General features: G+C 44.7%; 1 protein-coding gene across 1 annotated transcript; it reads right to left on the bottom strand.

Annotated features, from left to right (window-relative positions):
* Positions 1-7,335: 7,335 nt before the first annotated feature.
* LOC148151336 (uncharacterized) lies at positions 7,336-16,805 on the bottom strand. The gene is made up of 4 exons (XM_087976767.1): positions 16,674-16,805; positions 15,567-15,696; positions 12,248-12,412; positions 7,336-7,544 (listed from the first exon to the last, which is right to left on the bottom strand). Exons 1-4 carry the CDS (start codon positions 16,803-16,805, stop codon positions 7,336-7,338), a joined length of 636 nt encoding a protein of 211 aa, XP_087832893.1.
* Positions 16,806-18,165: the final 1,360 nt, after the last annotated feature.

Genomic DNA, 18,165 nt, shown 5'->3' with positions numbered 1-18,165 from the left:
CACACCACATCCCCATGACAGTGTCCTGTGATCCTCTCCCTGGTATCACACAGCTATCAGCCTGGGAGTCAGTGCTTGGTCTCTCAGGTACAGTGCCATCAGCAGTCAGGAGCCAGCAGTGCTTGAGGGTCATTGAATGCAGCAAGCTTTCCCTGAGAGGGCTGATGTGGGGCTCTTATCAGCTCTCCAGTCAGTGGGCCAGACACTGATCACCTCCATTCAATTACCGCCTGTGAGCTACTGACTCCAGTCGCATCTATTAGAACTACAGCCTTGGGGAAAAAGAAATCCCTCAGCTGTATCCTTTCTGCTACAAAATCTGATTTACAAAGGGATTTATTTGAAATCAAACAAAATTCCCACAGGACTCACTGTTTTCTTCCCGGGTTATAGAGAGTTTTCTGGGAACTGAGAGGGTGTTCCTCATGGGACTGACATCTCAAACTCTGACATCACCCTCTGTCCTTATAACGGGTACATTTTCACTTCCTCAGATATCAGACATCTCAAAGAAGGAAGATGTTTGGGGTTGTCCACTGAAGTTAAATAACAATTATGCTGTGTCTGCATTCAGAAAGGGAGATAAAATAATCTCTCAAAAATAACAGAAACCCAAGGGACTGGTGAGAATAGGGAGTTGGAGAAGATTAGTCTTAGTGAACAAATAGTATTGCACAAATTGATCGGATGAAATCTGACACAACTCTGGACCTGACTATCCATATCCCATCATATTGATAGAGTTGGCTAGAGAGATGTGGATGTATTGGGTTTTACTCTGAAATCTTCACAGTTTTATTGATTCTGGAAGACTGCCTGCTGAACTGTGGAAGCTCAGTCACTGAGTCTGATCAGACAGATATTGATACAGTTTGAAATAATATAGAGGGCATGGTTAGTAAGATTGTGGATGGCAGTAAAATTGGTGGTATAGTGGACAGTGAAGAGGTTTATGTAAGATTGCAAAGAGTTATTGATCGATTGGGTCAATAGGCTGAGGAGTGGCGTATCGAGTTAATTTGGATAAATTATGCTGTTGCATTTTGGTAAAACAAGCAAAAGCAGGACTTAGATCATAGAACATAGAACATAGAACATTGCAGCGCAGTACAGGCCCTTCAGCCCTCGATGTTGCATCAGCCTATGAAACCAATCTGAAGCCCATCTAACCCACACTATTCCATTCTCATCCATATGCCTATCCAATTACCATTAAATACCCTTAGAGTTGGCGAGTCTACTACTGTTGCAGTCAGTGCGTTCAATGCCCCTACTCCCTCTGAGTCAAGAAACAATCTCTGACATCTGTCCTATATCTGTCACCCCTCAATTTAAAGCTACACACCCTCATGCTAGTCATCACCATCTGAGGAAAAAGGCTCTCAGTATCTCTCTGTCGAAACCTCTGATTATCTTGTCCGTCTCAATTAAGTCACCTCTCAACCTTCTTCTCTCATGAAAAACAGCCTCAAGTCCCTCAGCCTTTCCTCGTAAGACCTCCCCTCCATACCAGGCAGCATCCTCGAAAAAATCCCCTCTGAACCCTTTCCAAAGCTTCCACATCCTTCCTATAACGCGGTAACCAGTGCTGTACGCAATATTCCAAATGGGGCCACAACAGTTTTGCACAGCTGCAGTATAATCTCATGGTTCTGAAATTCAAATTGATGAACAGATGAATAGGCAGAGAACAAAGGAATACTGACAGTGGAGAAGCAAAATGGTTTTAGTTTCGAAAGGCATCTCGTGGCAGCACAGTCTGGTGGGCTAAAGGGCATGTTCCTGTGCTGTACTTTTCTTGGTTCACTCCAAACTTGCCTCATTAATATTCCCCTCTTGTCTGATGCTAGCCCAATTCTCTCTGTAGACAGAAGTACCCTCCACTGTGGAGATATCCTGGGATCCCGAGCACAGGCACCATATTTAAGGACCATCATGCATCCGGACAAGCGCAGTCAGTCCCTGACTGCCCACTTCCATATATTTGGCATGGAATCAGACAAGGAGAAATCAGCACCTCACTTCATGGACAGCGACCTTGAGATCCTTGTGGATCGGGCAGAGCAGAGGAGGGACATCCTGTTCTCCTGGCACGGCCAGAGGAAGGCACAACACCTGACCTTGCCAGCCTGGTCAGTGGCAGCCACTGGGTTAGTGTAGAGGAAGGTCAATGACCTTTGCTGCTCCACCAGGTTAAATGCCACCCTCTTCTCACTGATCCTTCACACAGGGTGGTCAGGATCAGAGGTTCTGTATCTCTTCAATCTGAGGTGTGGACCATATGCTGCGCTGTGGATTCAGTCCTTACAAGACTGGAGAGATCATGTCATCAACACCCCTCCAGAATGTGTTCAGGTAGGGAATTCTGAAATGGTTCAGTGATCAGTGACAAATGGCCAAGTCAGATGATACATGAGTAGGAGAGGAATTTGGAGGTGAAAGTGAAGTGAATGGGTTCTGTTTATAAAATCATGAGAGGCATCGATATGGAAAATAGCCAAGGTTTTCTCCCCACAGTGGGGGAGTCCAAAACTAGAGGGCATAGGTTGAAAGGTGAGAGGGGAAAGCTTTAAAAGGGACCTGAGGGGCAACATTTTCTTAGATGGTGGTGTGTGCATGGAATGACCTGCCAGAGGAAGTGGTAGAACTGACTACCATTACAATATTTAAAAACATTTCCATGGGTACATGGATAGGTAAGTGGTTAGCACTGCTGCCTCACAGTGCCAGAGACCTGGGTTCAATTCCTGCCTCAGGCAACTCTGTGCGGAGTTTGCACGTTCTCTCCGTGTCTGCGTGGGTTTCCTCCGGGTGCTCCGGTTTCCTCCCACAATCCAAAAATGTGCAGTTTCGGTGAATTGGCCATGCTAAATTGCCCGTAGTGTTAGGTGAAGGGGTAAATGTAGGGGAATGGGTCTGGGTGGGTTACGCTTCGGCAGGTCGGTGTGGACTTGTTGGGCCGAAGGGCCTGTTTCCACACTGTAAGTAATCTAATCTAAAAAAAAAGGTTTAGCGGGACACGCAGGCAGATTGGACGAGTTCAGTTTCGGACACCTGGTTGGCGCAGATGAGTTGGACTGCAAGGCCTGTCTCCATGCTGTACAATTCTATTATGATATCTCTGTTCGTGTGACTCTCAATAGTAAAGGTCATTGGGAGTGTTGGTATCAGGCACAAAATCAATTTGGCGAACAATATCCTTATGAGTTGTACATTAATGCAGTCTTGATGTGTCAGTGACCGAGAGGATGGACTTCACTGGTGGTAACAGCTACACTGTTCCAATGCAGTGCTGAGTCCTGGCTAGCACTGAGCTTCATGAATCTTGTTGCACCTGTCCAGCTGGGTAGTAGACCACATTTCTGACTGGCCATGTAAATAATGGTGAGATTTGAAGGATTTACCAAAATGGTGAACTGATCATTAAAGAGTACCTGACCTCTGCATTGGCCCCAAGCATTTCTGAACCTCCTACAAACTGAATCAGGAGTTTGCACATTAAAGAGAAAGGCACAAGATAGGAGAATAGGAGTTCCTTGATTGGACCAGATTAACATTCCACAATTAGGGAGCCCTGGCTGACAGACAAGGACAAGAGTATCAGACATTCTCACACTCTGAGATGGTTCTGAGGAAGTTGGATCAGTGTCAAAGAACTTTCCATGATTAAATAAAGGGTGACTTGGTGACGGGATACTGGCCTCTGTGGAGTTGAGTGGTGATGAGAGCAAAGTGTGCTCCTGAAGAAGTTTGCTTACAACAGGTGCCTTTGAGCTGGGGTGAGCATTTCTGGCATCATGCTGTTATTTGGGAAGTTTGATTTGTTCGATCTTGCCAATGACTGGACCCAGTATGTGGAGAGAATGCGTCCTTGTTTTATTTTTAAATGGGCAAATGACATTGGGACAGATGTAAAGCTATAATTAATTCTCCTGATAGCTTTTGGACCTGCTGCTTTTTCAGATATTAGGAGCCTAACCCAGCCTGAAGAACCAGATACTAAAACCTTTCACGAGTTGATGGATTTAGTTAAGGAATATTACAATGCCAAGCCTCATCTAATTCTGAATTGCTATCGTTTTTACTCAGCAATTTGAGAACTGGAGAATCCATATCAGTATTTTTGATTAGGTTAAGTCAACTGGCAGAGGCAGGTAACATTGGTTTAACCCGTAATGAGATGCTGAGACACTCATTAATGATGATGTAACTATGCAAAAACACCTACTATTTAAAGCCCAATTGGACTTCAAACAGGGACTACAACTGGCTTTATCGTTGGCAAATGTGGTGAGTGGAGCATATAAGTTGCGGGATATTCCGATGGAAGTGGATATCCTCACCAGTCTAAGTGACTTTGGGGAACACCACTTGAGTGAAGGCAATTGCAAAGCCTCACTCAGGACATATACTGAACAGAGAGCCACCAGGTCAGACCACATCAAAACCCCAAGACATAGACAAGTCTTGACCAAAGGGTTAAAATTTTCTTCGGGATCCGGGCCAGCAAGCAATTGTCGTTGCTTCCGGTATTAGGACTTGTGACAGCAAAAGTATCCCACTCGACCTAAATTGAATAAGGAAAATTAAAGGTCAGTACCCTGGCGAGTGCACACCCTGGGAAGTCCACTCACATCTGGTTTGGAACAGTTACATTTTTTAACAACTTCCAAATTCGAAGGAATTAAAATAAACATGTAGTTAAATGGGCACCTGGTTCTAATGGAGGTTGAAACCAGCCTGGCCATTTCAGTGATCACAGATCGCAAAATTGACTCAGAACTTCAACACTTGTTTACTCAAGACCTCGGCTAGATTGAGGACCCACAGCACAGAACATTTACAGATTATCGATCCAACTTTGGTTGTGTCTCTTATAAGCTGGTTCAGGTACCGCTGATTGTTCTAAAAGGCTTGGGCCCAAGCTTGATTAGAAAGGTTTAAATACCTAGAAGTTTTTCAGGAAGGTCTAGGGACTATCAAGGGATAGTTGGTCAGGAAGCAATTCCACGACCTTGGAAAGCTCGCCCACAGCCAACTGCTTTACGGGCAAAAGTCGAGGCAGAAATCAGGAGGCTGGAATGTGATGGAATCATCAGAGCGGTCCGGTTTGGGAAATTGGCAGCACCAATCGGACTGATTGTGAAACTAGATTGTGAAACTAGATGGGTTGGTTCACCTTTGTGGGGATTTTAAACAAATGGTAAACCGCTTCTTGCGGCTGGATAAATACCCAATCCCTCACGCAGGTGGTTTATATGCAAAGCTGGCAGGAGCCAGTCCTTCACAAAGCTGGACATGAGCCATCTATACTTGCAATTGGAGTTAGATGAGCATTCCCAGAAGTATACTACAGTCAATACCCATTTGGGATTGTACCAGTATATGGGACTGCCATTTGGGTATTGTCAGCCTGTGTAACCTTTCAGCGGATGATGGAGAACATTTTCCACCATGGCACGCTAATAGCAGGGAAGACCAATACAGAACTCTTCGAGAACTTTAACATATTCTTTAGACGTTTCTACCAGGTGGGTATACAGCTTAGAGTGGAGAAAAATATGTGTTCAGGCACCCCCAAGTGACCTACTTGGGACACAGCTTTGACAAGACCAGGTTACACCCGTTGGAATGAGGGCGATCAAAGGTGCCCCGGCTCCCATGTCTGTATGGGAGCTTAGGTCCTTGCTTGGGCTGGTGAATTATTACGGAATGCTCGTGTATAACCGAGCCTCCTTCCCAGCACTTTGCATCAATTCTTAGAAAAGGGTTAGCTTGGAAATGAGCATGTAGCCAAGGCACAGCTTTCAGGGAAGTGAAGAAACAGCTATCATCCCAAGTGTGATCTGCTATTAACATGTGATGCCTCCCCATATAGCAATCAGGCTCCCATTGGCTGGTAGGTGGCACAATGGAGAGCAACGCCCGATAGCGTACGCATCCAGGACACTGGCTAATGTAAGGCGTAAACATGCCCAGATAGAGAAGGGATGTTTGATGGTCATACTTTGGAGTCAGGAAGTTCCACCAATACCTTCCTGGATGTAAATGTGTAATAAGAATAGACCCCAAAACCCCTTCTGGTCTCCTTAAAGAGGACAAGGCAGTGCTGGCCGTAGCTTCAGGCTGACTCCCATGGTGGGCTATGATACTAAGTGTGTATAATTACAAGTTGGAACACCATCAGGAAGGCCAAGTAACAAATGCAGATGCATTGAGCCACCTCCTAATGGCAGATATACCACTGGTGGTAGTACCACTGGAAGAGTCCGTCGTGGTTTGAAATGTTATGGACACACTTCACAGCTGATCATATCAGACTTTAGACACAGAAAAATCTGGTCCTGGCAGAACTAAAACAGCTCGTGGTGATGGGTGAAACCAAAGGACCGTCACAACCAGATCTGAAACCTTTTTGGACCTGGAGGGACCAGATCACAGTAGACAATGGCGATTTGTTATGGGGAGCAAAGGTCACCACCAGATACTGGCTGAACTCCATCAGGGTCATCCAGGGGTTTTCAAAATGAAGATTTTGGCAAGAACTTACATTGGATGGCCAGGATTAGATGCAGACATAACCACACTTGTGGGGCAGTGCCCAGAGTGCCAAAAAGGGCAACAATTACAACCAGCAGCTCCCCCACGTTCTTGGGAATGGCCGGTATACCCTGGACTCGGTTACACATTGATTCTGCAGGCTCCTTTCACAGGCTCAATGTTCTTAGTCATTGTAGGCGCCCACAAAAAGTGGATGGATGTGCATAGAGTACATTCATCAAACATGGGGACGACAATAGAAAAGCTGCATCTTTTGCACTACACGCCCTCCCAGTACTGTTGGTCACAGATAAAGGGCCATCAGTTACCAGCAGAGAATTGGAGAATAGTCAAATAGCATTTTACATAATGACAGCTCCACACCATCCACCATCCAATAGTGTGGCAGAAAGAACAGTACAAGCTTTGAAGACATGCTTAACGAACAGCCAATGGCTTCATTAGATACCAAACTGTATTGGCTCCTATTTGAGTACAGGACCACCCCGCTTACAACTCTAGGGATATATCCAACAGAGTTGCTAATGGGGAGAAGATGCCACACCAAGTTAAACCTGATCTTCCCAGACCTGCGTGGGGTGGGGTGGGGTTGGGGGGTTGGTGGGAATGGGGGTATGTCAGTGGCATTTGGAATGTCAATGCCGGACACAAGACTCTGGTGAACGAAAGACACTTTACTTCAGGGGACAATGTTTAGTGTAGGAACCACAGGATGAGCCCTGAATGGGTAAGAGGCATGGTCAGTGCAAGGTCAGGGCCAGTGATGTATAATGTTCATGTTGGTCCGACATTCCTGAACAAGAACATGGTCCACATGAAAGCTGTAAACGCACAAACAGTGCGGAATCCAAACTGACCCGAGAAACCAGACACATCAGAAGGGCTGACAGAAGCCGTGGGTTCTCCCTGTCCATCAAGCGATGAAGAGACCTCGGAATCTGAGATGGACATGACGGGTGTCACCACCTTGATGCCATTGTCGCCTGAAGATCAGAATGAACGTCTTCAGAGATGCTCTGGGATAAGAGGCAAGTTACTGCCAATCACAAGCTGCCTCTCTCAGGGGCAGTGTTAAAGGAACCTGACCTGATGCTCAAACATCCCAGGAGCAGCTACAAAAGAAAAAGGTCAGGCCTCTGGTCTCGGATTCAGAGAGGGCAGGATGCACTGATTGTAATGAGGTCAGCCAGGTAGACCTCATATGAGTTGTGCAATATACGTGCGGCATGGTGGCTCAATGGTTAGCACTGCAGCCTCACCAGGGATCCGGGTTCGATTCCAGCCTCGGGTGACTGTCTGTATGAGTTTGCACATTCTCCCCGTGTCTGCGTGGGTTTCCCTCCACAATCCAAAGATATGCAGGTCAGGTGAATTGACCATGCTAAATTACACCATAGTGTTAGGTGCTTTAGTCAGAGGGAAATGGGTCTGGGTGGGTTACTCTTTGGAGGGGCAGTGTGGACTGGTTGGGCCGAAGGGCCTTTTTTCACTCTGTAGGGAATCTAATCCATTAAAAGTAGGGTATTTTGTGATGTTGTACAACAGGGTGACCCAATGGTTCAGATACAAAATTCTTTGAAGTTTGCATCAAATGTAGACAGAGTGGTTAAGAAGGCGTTGAGCACACTTGCCTTCATTGCTCAGACGTTTGAGTATCAGAGTTGGGACACTGTGTTGAGGTTGTACAGGAGATTGGTGAGGTCTCTTCTGGAGTAATGTGTCCAGTTCTGGTCACTCTGTCATAGGCTGGATATTATTAAAGCTGGAGAGAAGTTTCAGAAGAGATTACTGAGGATGTTTCCGGGAATGAAGGATTTGAGCGAAAAGGAGAGGTTGGATAGGCTGGGATGTCTTTCACTGGAGCAGAGGAGGTTGAAGGGTGACCTTACAGAGGTTTATAAAATCATGAGGGATATAAATATGGTGAATGGCAGGTGTCTCTTCCCTCGAGTGGGGAATTAAGACAAGGGGGAGTATGATGGTGAGTTCAGGGATTAGATTAGATTAGATTACTCACAGTGTGGAAACAGGTCCTTCGTCCCAACAACTCCATACCAACGTGCAACCCACCCCACTACATTTACCTCTTCACCTAACACTACGAGCAATTTAACATGGCCAATTCACCTAACCTGCACATTTTTGGATTGTGGAGGAAACCGGAGCATCCGGAGGAAACCCACACAGACACGGGAGAATGTGCAAACTCCACACGGGGAGTCACCTGAGGTGGGAATTGAACCCCGGTCTCTGGAGCTGTGAGGCAGCAGAGCTAACCACTGTGCCACCATGCCGCCCACAGATATTTTAGGTGAAAGGAGACAGATTTAAAAAAGACATGAGGTGCAACTTTTCTACAAAGACTGATTTCTGTGTGGAATGAACATCCAAAGAAAGTGGTGAATATGGGTACAGTTACAATGTTTAAAGGACATTTTGATAAGGACATGAATAAGAAATGTTTGGAGGGACATGGGCCTAGCCCAAGCAGGTGGAACGAGTTTAGTGTGGGATTATGGTCAGCATGGACTGGTTGGGCCGAACAGTCTGTTCCCGTGCTGTGTGACTCTATGACTCGACCATAACAGCATCAATAGGAATGGGAATATTGTGGGAATATTTCATTGAAGTCGATGAGCTGCCATTACCTAGAAGGGTGAAGCTGACTAAAGGGGCTGCTTCAAAGACCCTTTGTTCAAATGAAGTGAAAGTGTTCTGTGAAAAATGTGAACCATGCTGCAGATGAGAATTTCAGAATCCAGGAGCCAGCTCTGTGTGAACTGGAGTAATGTGAATGTGGAGGACTGGCTGTGTTCTCAGGAGGTGGAGCTCGAGATTGTGAGATATGAACCACTCCACAACACCATTCATATTGACCAATGTCCCAGTGTAACTGGATGGACCTGTTAATCTCAGTCTTACCCTGACGAGAATGATTTGGAGATGCCGGTGTTGGACTGGGGTGTACAAAGTTACAAATCACACAACACCAGGTTATAGTCCCACAGGTTTAATTGGAAGCACTAGCTTTCGGAGCACCGCTCCTTCATCAGGTGGTTGTGGAGTACACAATTGTCAGACACAGAATTTATAGCAAAAGTTGACAGTGTGATGTAACTGAAATTATACATGGAAAAATACCTTGATTCTTTGTTCAGTCTCTCATCTGTTAGAATGACCATGATAGTTTCACTTCTTTCTGATGTAAATCACAACATTTTTTTATAAAGTTACATTCTCAGGTTAACTGTAACAATTGGTGTCAGCCCAGATAAGATGTTGCGGCATTGAAGGTGTTAGCCCCCTGTGGTCCCTGTCTGTGTCGTCGTGTTTAGACTGATACGATCCTAAAAAGTGAGCTAAAAGAGTCTTACATGGATTCATGCAGTTTTTGAGCAAAGTACAAAGTAACTCTGCAAGTACAAATTAACCCCACCAACGTGTGTGTGTGTGTGTAATGTGGTCTATGAGAGAGTGCATGTGTGAGTGTGAGAGTGTGTGTGTGTCTGTGTGTGTCTTCACCTGATGAAGGAACGGCGCTCCGAAAGCTCATGCTTCCAATTAAACCTGTTCGACTATTACCTGGTGTTGTGTGATTTGTAAGATTGTACACCCCACACTGGAATGATGGTGACATAAAGTCATAGAGCCATAGAGATATACATACTCTTTGGTCCAACCCGTCCATTCCGACCAGATATCCCAACCCAATCTAATCCTACTTGCCAGCACCCGGCCCATATCCCTCCAAACCCATCCAAATGCCTCTTAAATGTTGCGATTGTACCAGCCTCCATCACATCCTCTGGCAGCTCATTCCATACACGTACCACCCTCTGCGTGAAAAAGTTGCCCCTCAGGTCTCTTTTACATCATTCCCCTCTTGCCCTAAACCTATGCCCTCTAGTTCTGGACTCCCTGACCTCAGGGAAAAGACTTTGTCTATTTACCCTATCCATGCCCCTCATAATTTTGTAAACCTCTACAAGGTCACCTCTCAGCCTCCAACGCTCCAGGGAAAACAGCCCCAGCCAGTTCAACCTCTCTCTGTCGCTCAGATCCTCCAACCCTGGCAACATCCTTGTAAATCTTTTCTGAACCCTTTCAAGTTTCACAACATCTTTCTGATAGGGAGGAGACCAGAATTGCACACAATATTCCAACAGTGGCCTAACCAATGTCCTGTACAGCCACAATATGACCTCCCAACACCTGTACTCAATACTCTGACCAATAAAGGAAAGCATACCAAATGCCTTCTTCACTATCATATCAACCTGTGACTGCACTTTCAAGGAGCTATGAACCTGTACTCCAAGCTTTCTTTGTTCAGCAACACTCCCCAGTAGCTTACCATTGGCACCTCGCAGTTATCTGAATTAAACTCCATCTGCCACTTCTCAGCCCATTTGCCCATCTGGTCAAGATCCTGTTGCAATCCAAGGTAACCCTCTTCGCTGTCCACTACACCTCTAATTTTGGAGTCATCTACAAACTTGCTAACGTACCACTTCTGCTCGCATCCAAATCATTTGTATAAATGACAAAAAGTAGAGCACCCAGCACCGATCCTTGTAGCACTCCACTGGTCACAGGCTCCAGTCTGAAAAACAGTCCTCCGCCACTACTCTCTGTCTTCTACCTTTGAGCTAGTTCTGTATCCAAATTGGTAGTTCTCCCTGTATTCCGTGATATCTAACCTTACTAATCAGTCTCCCATGGGGAACCTTGTCGACCGCCTTACTGAAGTCCATATAGATCACATCTACTGCTCTGCCCTCATCAACCTCTTTGTTACTTCCTCAAAAAACTCAATCCGGTTTGTGAGACGTGATTTTCCTCGCAAAAAGCCATGTTGACTATCCCTAATGAGTCATTGCCTTTCCAAATACATGTACATCCTGTCCCTTAGGATTCCCTCCAACAACTTGCCCACCACCGACGTCTGGCTCGCTGGTCTATAGTTCCCTGGCTTGTCCTTACCACCCTTCTTAAACAGTGGCTCCACGTTAGCCAACCTCCAGCCTTCCGGCAGTTCACCTGTGACTATTGATGATACAAATATCTCAGCAAGAGGCCCAGCAATCACTTCTCTAGCTTCGCACAGAGTTCTAGGGTACACCTGATCAGGTCATGGGGATTTATCCAAATTTACCCGTTTCAAGACATCCAGCACTTCCTCCTCTGCAACATGGACATTTTGCATGATGTCACCATCTATTTCCCTACAATCTATACCTTTCATATCCTTTTCCACTGTAAATACTGATGGAAAATACTCATTTAGTATCTTCCCCTTTTTCAGCAGTTCCACACAAAGGCTGCCTTGCTGATCTTTGAGGGGCCCTATTCTCTCCCTAGTTGCCCTTTTGTCCTGTATGTATTTGCAAAAACTCTTTCGATTCTCCATAATTCTATTTGCGAAAGCTTTCTCCTGTCTCCTTTTTGCCCTCCTGATTTCCCTCTTAAGTACACTCCTACTTCCTTTATACTCTTCTCAGGATTCACTCGATCTGTCCTGTCTATACCTGACATATGGTTCCTTCTTTTTCCTAACCAAACACTCAATTTCTTTAGTCATCCAGCATTCCCTAAAAATACCAGTCTTTCCTTTCACCCGAACAGGAATATACATAAAGAAACATTAATCACAATATTTCAGCATCAAAACTCACAAAGAACTGACCCGAAAAGAACGATCTTTGTTTTATTGTTTGGTTTGATCTGTTTGGTGTGGGCAGACTGTTAACTTCAGGAACGATGGTCACTCCTACATTGAATCTCTGTGGAAATGTTCCATTTACCAAGTATCCAGTGAGTACCCAAGGTGCAGTGATAGGAACTATTGTTTCTGCAGATAGAGAAAAACCCTGTTATAACATTTTATTCGGTGATCATTTGTGGTGTCACTGACAGTGAGTCAGAGGTTACAGGTGAGGGGTCAGGGTAACATTGCTGAAGTGGGGCAGACACTGATGTAACAGATTGAATAATAGCCTCACAGTGAGACACAGCGCTGGGGGAGGGGACTCCTGTGCTGGCTGTTTGGTTGAGGTAACCAGCTCATTACACTGACCTGCTCTCTTTCCAAACATCCACATCTTTTCTCCCATTATTTAGATGTTCATCATTGAACGCTGTGATTGAAGTTGTTTCCTGCATTATTCCAGGCAGAGAATTCCACATCATACAGGAACACACGTGGACACAACCATACAAACGGAGAGCAGGAGAAGGCCATTCAACCCCTCACACCTGAACCACTGATCCCACAGCATTTCCTTCTCTTTTGCAAATTTGACAATTTTTAATTAGGTTTCTTTCTTGCGATCCTAATTGTTAATTGAGAAGCTTCAGGCATAATCTCCTAAATATTGAGCACTGTGTCTTTGACTGTGTTGTACTCTGCAGTTCTACTCCGCTTGTCCCTCTGACAATCTGACAAACACAGTCAGAGCTGTACCTGCCAAAACACACTTTCCTGTTCAGGTCCAGACCTCTCAAAGCCACATCCTCTGTTCAACAACCTTTTCAGATGAGGCACAAGACCTTTTGACTCCATTGTCAGTAAATGTAAGGATTCTGTGTAGATTCTTGGTTTAAGGAAATCCCTGACTGGAACCAGAATCATCCTCCAAGCTCCTCCCTCCTTCTTTCTTCATTTTCCCACTGAAGCTTTTCTTTCGCTCCTCCAGTTCTCAGAGTTCCTGGCTCTTTAGAATTCAAGTTTTCTTTCTTTCAGATTCCTTGGTTTCACCTTGCCTCCATTTAATTTTTCTTACCTTTACCTCCCATTCTATTTCAACTTTCTCTGAATTCTCTTTCCCTTATTTCTGTTCTTCTCCAAACTGAAGGCCTGTCATTTCTATCTCTAGCTGTGTTACTTTCACCTGTGACATCATACTTTCATTTTCCTTTCTTCAACTGGGGAGACGTCATGGTCTCATGGTATTATTGCTCATGTATTAATCCAGAGAGCTTGGTAATGTCCTGGGGACGCTGGTTCAGATCCTGTCAGGGTAGAATTTGAGTTCAAAGGTGAACAAAAATCTGTAATTAAGTATCTGCTGATAGCCATGTAACCACTATTGGGGATAAAACACCATTCTGGTTCAATAATACCCCTTTGGAGACAGAAACTGCTGCCCTTGCCTGGACTGAGCTATATGTGACTCCAAACCTGCAGCAAAGTGGTTGACCTTTAACAGCCGTCTAGACAGGGAGGGATGGGTAATAAAGGCTGGTGTAGCCAGCAATGCCAACACCCCAGGAATGAATGAAACACATTCACATTGTTGGATCATTACTTGAACAATCTCATCTGCATGAGATCCTACTTTGCATTGTACCTTCCATTTATCTGATAATTCTCCAGTTTTAATTTTGATCAAATAACACACTGTTATTACTTTAACTCCCACAAAGCTGTCAGCAACATTAAACTGTGCAACAAACATCACCACAATGCTGCTGTTTTAGGTCCCGAACCACCGCCAAGTTGTGACTTTAAAAAGAAAGACATAGATCTTTCTTAAATGCAGTAATTTAACAAAATTCATGTCCAGAAATCCAAACATTATGATCCCAGCTGATGGTATTACAGCCCAAATCAGATCCCAGATGGGTCTGTGGCTGGATCGATCATATTGTGAATTGTTCTTAGTTCAGAGAGAGACCAGTCACAAAAACCACAAGCACTCAAACGTGCAGATTGCTTTGAACAGTAAAGCAGGCAATGTTTATAAGGAGTGTAAATAAAACAGATTGAAGTGAATTATTTTCATAGAGCGTACATTTAAAGATTTCAAAACATACCCCAAAAGTATTTCTATTCCAAAAACACCTTTGACATTCTCTATCATCCCCTACAGAGCTTCAGCAAACTTTAGTTTCTCTTTCTGTCTTGAGCAACTGTTTGATACATCTGCCATCAGTGAAGAACACTGCAGAAAATCCCCAAATAGAAGCTAAATCATAAGACCATAAACCAATCCCATTTTTTCCCAAATGACAGGAGTTTTGGCCCACCAACAAAATCCATCCTTGACCTCATAAACGAGAGCACAATACACATCTGTTTCCCCTGTTCACACATAAAGGTTTCCCAATGTGACCAAAATCCGCTTTGTGCAGAAATTGAATTCAATGCTGAAAGGGGAGAATGTGCTGAGCTATGAGGAGAAGGTGGAGAAGTGGCATTTTGTGAGTGGTCCTTCAGAGAGCTGGCACAGGATGATGGGCTGAATGGCCTCTTACAATGCAGTAAACAGGTTTTCTCTCTGTTCAATTTCCCCAGCGTGAAATAGATCACATTGTGAGAAGCAGAACAAAGAAATTACGTTTTACACTTTGGTTCACAACAGCTGTTTCAAAAAAGAATTAGACCTTCCCTAAATGGCGAAATAATCGATTTGCAGTGTTTACAATGCTGAGATTACTTTTGTCATCTTTAGAACGAGAGTCCAGAGACCACAAGGAGACTGTTCACAGGACAAATACCGTACCAACAGGACAGCAGTATAGTTTTGGACAGTGTCCAAGCCATCAGAGCTATTTTAATTGTATTACAATGTTCAATGTTAAAGAGACGTCAGTGAGTGAGGCTGTTTGTGGGTCTTTGGGAGAGATGGAGGGAATCACAGATGGTGAATGTGCAGTGTGTCACCTTCCACAAGGACTCCAACAGTAGGCTTCATGCCTGGCAGGGAGCCTTTATTTGTGTGAGGACAATTCAGCGATCATGGCTGAAGTCAGACAGTGAGATTGAAATCCCACTCCCACCACAAGAGGGAAACCTTCCCAGATTCTGGGACCATAAAACCAAGTATCAAAAGAGGGTGACACTTTGACTAAATAGCAGCATGTGACCAAGGGATCCCCAGGGATTGACAGTTGAGGAATCTTTTGTCAATGTATTTGTCAATGTAGAAAGTATTAAGCAAGAAATGTGAAAGAGTGAACAGTCACTATATTCTGTTGTTACTTTGATGGGATATCTGACATACCTTCAGCATTGCCAAAACGTGAATACTTGAACAGTTTGTCCAGACCAAGCTCCACTACTTGCTCCAAATCCGTTCCATGAACCTCTGTCTCAACATATTGTAAGTTTATGTATGTCACCTCATCATAATTCTGAAATGAGAGTAAAAAATGTCACTGTATGGTATAAACTGAACTCCCACCAAAGTACATCAATGCTGAGAGAACTGTCCCAAGTGTCCAGGTGTGGAAGAGCCTTCATGTTCTGGAGGGACTGAGTCTGAAACAGAGTTTGGAGTTTTTAATGGGATTCCTGACAGCAGCACTTCCTGATTCATTCCCTTTCTCTCTCACTCTCTCATCTTTCATGTTGTCCTGTTCCGTCCCTTTGGGTTATCAATAGCAACATTGAGATAATGTTATTGAAATGCTTCTACATTGAGCCAATGTTAATACCCACATGTCCCGGTGTTGTGCATCTCTCTGTCTGTTTTAACACATTATTGAAAAGAGAAATTCTTTGAGGTGTGAGGAATGATCACCAAATGGGATTTATCACAAGGGTATTAATCCAGAGACCCAGGTCATGTTCTGGGGACCTGGACTGAACCCCACTAGGGCAGATGATAGAATTTGAATTCATTGAAACAAATATGTGGAATTAAGGGGCAATCCAGGGTTGGGTTGAGGGGATTCCACTCACAACCAGACTTGGCCTCTTCCACATTGAACACAGAGACCTTCAGCCTGTGATCAGCTGCCTTTCAGAAACAGGGTTAGATTGAATGAAGACAGGTGCAGTGGGACAGCTCCCTGACTCCTGAGTCCTTGTGTTGTCCCCCACCAGCCCCCTCTCTGTGAGCACACTGACCCCTCCCTTCACCTGCTGCTGGAGATGGAAGCCCTGATATTCTTCTTACTGCACAAGCTGGCAGTGGGAGCCAGGCAGGCGATAGCAGCTCATGTAGAAAGTGTTAATGGGGCCGGAGGAGTAATTTCAGTCCAGCCTCATGGTTCAGGGTTGGGATGTGCACTGTCGGTGCACTGCAGGTTAGGGACTAAAAACAACATGGAATAATTTCCACTGGTACAAACACAACAGAACAGAGGAAACTCTCAGCTGTACTGACCTTGTCCTGGATGACTTGATCTGGCCTGACACAGTCAACACCCTTACAGAGGTCGATCACCTCCTGCTCTGGGTCCCGTGCAGCAATTTGATGCCCAAAGAGGACAGACACAGTTAAGAAGATTCTCAGCATGTTGGTGTTCTCTCAGATCACTGGTGAACGCACTGACTGACTCTCAGCATCTTCAGGTGGATCTGCAGTTTGAGCACAGAGTTACACTCGTTATATACTCTTTGATGAAGATGGTTTTGAATACAGCTTATCCTTAGGTAGGAAGGTCATGGTGGAGAAACATTCCAGCTGATTTTTTATGGAAATTTCTCTTTGCTCTTACATTACAATGGATTCACAAATAATTAACTCTCTGTGTGCTGGCTCCTGGGAACACTGTTTTTGTAATTGCTACCCACTCACATGGTCAGGGTTGTCACTCTTCCCGGTTTGGGAATCCACTGGATTGGAAGATTGATCTCCCAGTCACTGGTGATGAGGAGAAAACAATTTCACCTTTGGGGTTCAGTTTTTACATCTTCATTTCCTGGGTTTCCTGCAGCTTTCCCTGCAGTCAGTTTGGACACGGGGGCTATTCTGCTCCCTGACCATGGACAGACCACTGTTTACTCACAGGAGCAGGGTAAGGCCGGTAGGGTGTTCACTGCCCTATGATTGCAATATCTCATAAAGATCCTGTTTGTGTCTTTCCCTCCTTCCCTGAGATATACTGAGACTGGCTGAATGATTTTCCCCCCAACTTCATAACCACTCCCACTGATATCCAGCTCCTGACACAGCCTGTCACTGGGGTACACATCCCCTGGCACTGTTTATCACTGCATTAGTGTTCACATGGCATTGACTCTGATGGGGTCACTCTTTCTCTGACTCTGTCTCTCACTGAATCAGTTTCCTGGCACTGACTCGCACTGGATCACCATTTCCATGACACTGACTCACACTGGATCATCACTTCGCTGGTCAAGGCCAAGTCTCTAACAGGCAAATCCCAATGGGATGTCTGTAAATTTCCATTAATACACATTTAGAGATATGGAAGGTGTCTGGGGGAATTGAAAGGAAGCTGCCAGCAGAAAGAGTTAACTCACTGTGGGTCTGAGACAGGGGGGTGGGGCCAACTCACTGAGTGATGTTGTTGTAATTATACTTTGTTCAGGAAAACTGCTGCAATCTGCTGTTCATTAACTTTTTCAAAAGTTGAGTTCAGTTTGATATTTGCCAAACGATAGTTTATCGAGATCTTGAGAACAACCTGAAGATATAAAGTACAAAACCCTGATTTAATGAGAATCAAAAACACACAGTTCACTCTATTCCCAAAGATTTGAAATTCATTCTTAAAACAATATTGAATCTTTGATGTTGTGCATGAACAACACCCTAATTTTCAGTGAGCCCTCTTTAACTATGGGGTGAGTTCCCACCTCCGTGCAGTGTAGTGAGGTACACAGCTGTGATTCAGTATACGGGGTGTCCC

Source organism: Chiloscyllium plagiosum, unplaced genomic scaffold (genome assembly GCF_037043375.1).
Source record: "Chiloscyllium plagiosum isolate Xiang-an unplaced genomic scaffold, Cpla_swu_hap1 HiC_scaffold_3, whole genome shotgun sequence".
Taxonomy (NCBI): domain Eukaryota; kingdom Metazoa; phylum Chordata; class Chondrichthyes; order Orectolobiformes; family Hemiscylliidae; genus Chiloscyllium; species Chiloscyllium plagiosum.
The sequence above is the reverse complement of the archived record's forward strand: the minus strand, read 5'-3'. Positions and strand labels throughout refer to the sequence as shown.

Excerpts from the sequence above, each read along its gene's own strand:
- LOC148151336 (XM_087976767.1), bottom strand. The coding sequence starts at position 16,805 with ATGCTGAGAATCTTCTTAACTGTGTCTGTCCTCTTTGGGCATCAAATT. Across the intron at positions 15,697-16,673 it reads ATCAAGTCATCCAGGACAAG|AATTATGATGAGGTGACATA; the intron begins GTCAGTACAGCT and ends CTCTCATTTCAG. Across the intron at positions 12,413-15,566 it reads ACGTTTTGGCAATGCTGAAG|AAACAATAGTTCCTATCACT; the intron begins GTATGTCAGATA and ends CTCTATCTGCAG.